The following is a 3,345-nucleotide window of genomic DNA, read 5'->3' on the forward strand; positions in this document are numbered from 1 at the left end:
TTAGGCTTCCAACACGAAATCCAATCACAATCCTACCCACTGCAATCAAGAGAGCAGCCTTTCGACTTCCCAAACAAAATTAGGCTTCCAACACGAAATCCAATCACAATCCTACCCACTGCAATCAAGAGAGCAGCCTTTCGACTTCCCAAACAAAATTAGGCTTCCAACACGAAATCCAATCACAATCCTACCCACTGCAATCAAGAGAGCAGCCTTTCGACTTCCCAAACAAAAAGCCCCAATCAGACGTCAAAAACGCCTGCTCGATCAAAATCAATCAAAGGAGGTGGTTTTACCTTGACAAACGAATCGACCGACCCTTGAATCGAAAAATCCGACGACGGATACAATGATGAAGACGACCGTACGACTACTGGTGGTCCCGGAGCAGGGACAGGCCACATGTGCCGCCTCCGCCGCTTCCAGTTCTCACTTCCCCTTCCATGCATATCCCTTCATCATCTTCCCTCCTTGTTTGAACCATCAATTCCAACTATTTCCCCCCAATCAATCAATTCCCCTCGACGCCAAATCGAAACCCTAGAATCTGAACCAGCTGCTGCAGCTCATCAAACCCTAGATCCAGCCCGCTTTCGCTCGTCCACGCTGGCTAAAGTTAGATATGGGGGACACGAAACCCTAATTTCTCCCTCCAAGAGATTCGGATCGGATCGGAGGCTGCGGATTCGGATGATCCGATAACGAAGGGAAAAAGGAAAGGAGGAGGAGTGAAATTAGCGGCTAAATCGAAGGAATTTGGGAGAGATTTGGGTCGCGAATTTCGCGATCTGAGGCCAAGAAAAAAGAAAGAGAGAAGAACGCCAGGAGAGAGAAAATTTGGGCAGGAGAGAGAAAAATCGAGGGGGTGAGGGGCTTTTTGTAGTGATTTTGTTTTGTCTTTGTAATTATAGAATAATAGAGGGACGCACGGAAGCGCGGAAGGGTTGGGGCTAACATACGCGGGAGGGATACAGAGGGCGTGCCTGGGTTTGACCGCGGGCGGATGGGAGTTATAACCCCTATTGTTTGCCGGCCCTCGTCGCGCTTTGTCCGAGATGACGCGACTGCGTGGTGCTAATTTGCGCACTGGACATTTGTCTCTTTCTTTTAGGGGCTTTTTTGATATTAGCGCCTTAAATTAAAATTTTAATATTATAAAATTAGTTCCTTAAATCATCTGAATGATTATCAGGCTCCTTAATTCTCATAAATTGATTTATCCAAATCGATTCATGTACGTTGAAAGGACCAAATTAAAACAACTTATGATTATTAGAGGACGTAATGGTAGATTTCAATGGTTTAGATGACTAATTTAAAAATATTAAATATACAAGGGACTAACACAAAAACCACATCTTTTGTTTCTTCGATGGGTGAATAAATTGGAGATTTATTCTACAATCTTGTATTTAAAAGTCAGTCCGTTAATTAAGTTTGTTTGATAATTTTTGGAAAATTGTCTTGTAGAGTTTGGGACAGGGTTGGTTCCAAGTAAACCTAACTTTTTAAAATAGTGCGAGACAAAAAGAATAATGAGGAAAATGAACCTTTTTTTAGGACACGCAAAACAGTAAAACGTTATCTAAAATATTAAGTTTGTCCTCCAAGATACTGAGATTTTTTAGACCATGCGGAACTAACCCCCTCTCTCTATCTAATGTTACTAAGACTTATCCAATGAAGTGCATTTTAAATTTTTTGAATAGATTCTCCAAGTTTTGAAGTGAGTTTTACAAGTCTAGTAGTTTCTCAAATAATTAATATAGTTTTGTCTAAAAAATGAAAAGTTATCGAGTTTTTTTTTATCTCTTTATCCTACTCATATTCGAAGGCTGATTATTTTATGCATCTTTTGATCTTGATAGAAAAATAGATATAACCGCAAAATAGTGCACTAATATTTGCATCTCCATTGCTTGAAGCAATGAGCTATAATATTTGTCGCGCCCATTTTGACTGCAAGAAATTGATGCGAGTCATTGCATTCACAAAGATAACTGAAAATAATATTTGTTTTGTTCGCAGGAAATAGATTTTACAATGGTAAATTGTTGCAAATATATTTTTTCGACAATTGGTTTGCAACAACAACATAGTTAGTTATCGTAGCTAGATTACATTTTGTAATAAAGCTGTAGCAATTTTGTAACCAATTTGACCGCAATAAATGTTGCACCTCTCTATATAACTAAATAAAAAAATCAAATTAGTGAAATAGAGGTACAAAATATAGATATTTTTATATTTGTATAGAAACAAACATTTGATTTATGATGAATATGCATTTCCTATGATGAAAAGATGCAAAACTAACTATTTTTCCAACTAGACAAAATACTTGGTTTGTAATTGAAAATACATTTACCGTGAGAAAATTGTAAATATCCAGGAGACAAAATTGAGGCATATTCCATGCAGCAAATATTGTATACAATATTTTTTGCACGCAAAATTTGCAACAACTATAATTGAAGTGTACTAAAATAGTCCTTTACTCTCATGCCTCATTTAGTACATGGGAATGACCGGAAATGGAATACAACTCGAACTTCTCATTCATAACCACCAAACATGATGTGTTGGATACTAAAAATATCATTCACACTTCTCATCAGTTCCCACTTAATGTGGAATTTTCTATTCCCAATGAGTTATCAATCAATGAAGTAATATTCCCACTCAAGTAGAAATAAAAATAATAAAATAAATTCTGGATATATCATTCTTAAATATATTCCTACTTAATTCTCTAATTGCACACAAACATGAGAATGTGAATGAGCATTCCATTCACACATCAATTCCATTCAATTTCTACATTCATTCTATTCTTACTTGACTATATCGTCACGTATCAAATGAGGCGTCACATCGTCAAATTAGTTTCCAACTCCAAATATGTGGTTCATTTGCAATCATAAAAAAAACAAAAAAAAAACGTTATTCGCAACAAGATATGCAAATCACATGACTATTGTAATGAACAAACATAGAACTGTAATTAAAAATATATATTTTCTATAATAAAAATTAAACATTCAAACAAGTAACTTTTAAAGTTGATTTTCAAGGGTAAACATTTTTTGCAAGGTTTACCGTATTTGTAATTGCACTATACTGAATAATTTTATTATCTCCTTAACTTTAAACTATCTCTTCATTTAAATTTTAAAATAACATGGAAATTTCCTGCCAAAATCACATGAAAATTAGATACATTTTAAAAAATCACAAATTAATTTGCTTATATTCTTGAGATTTTAGATTATATAATTTTCTTACAAAACAGCCCCTGCTACAATTCAGCCTTCCACACTCTCTCTCAACGAGCCCACATGC

The 3,345-nt window shown here is 35.6% G+C and overlaps 1 protein-coding gene across 6 annotated transcripts in view; it reads right to left on the reverse strand.

Moving 5' to 3' along the window:
* Positions 1-871, reverse strand: part of LOC109840359 — a 13,543-nt gene extending 12,672 nt beyond the window's left edge. For all 6 annotated transcript variants that reach the window (XM_020408979.1, XM_020408978.1, XM_020408977.1 and 3 more), the window contains exon 1: positions 300-871. In XM_020408979.1, coding sequence (XP_020264568.1) covers positions 300-452 — 153 coding nt within the window. In that variant the 5' untranslated portion in view covers positions 453-871. The remainder of the gene's footprint in view (positions 1-299) is intronic.

This window comes from Asparagus officinalis, chromosome 5, assembly GCF_001876935.1.
Source record: "Asparagus officinalis chromosome 5, Aspof.V1, whole genome shotgun sequence".
Taxonomy (NCBI): Eukaryota; Viridiplantae; Streptophyta; class Magnoliopsida; order Asparagales; family Asparagaceae; genus Asparagus; species Asparagus officinalis.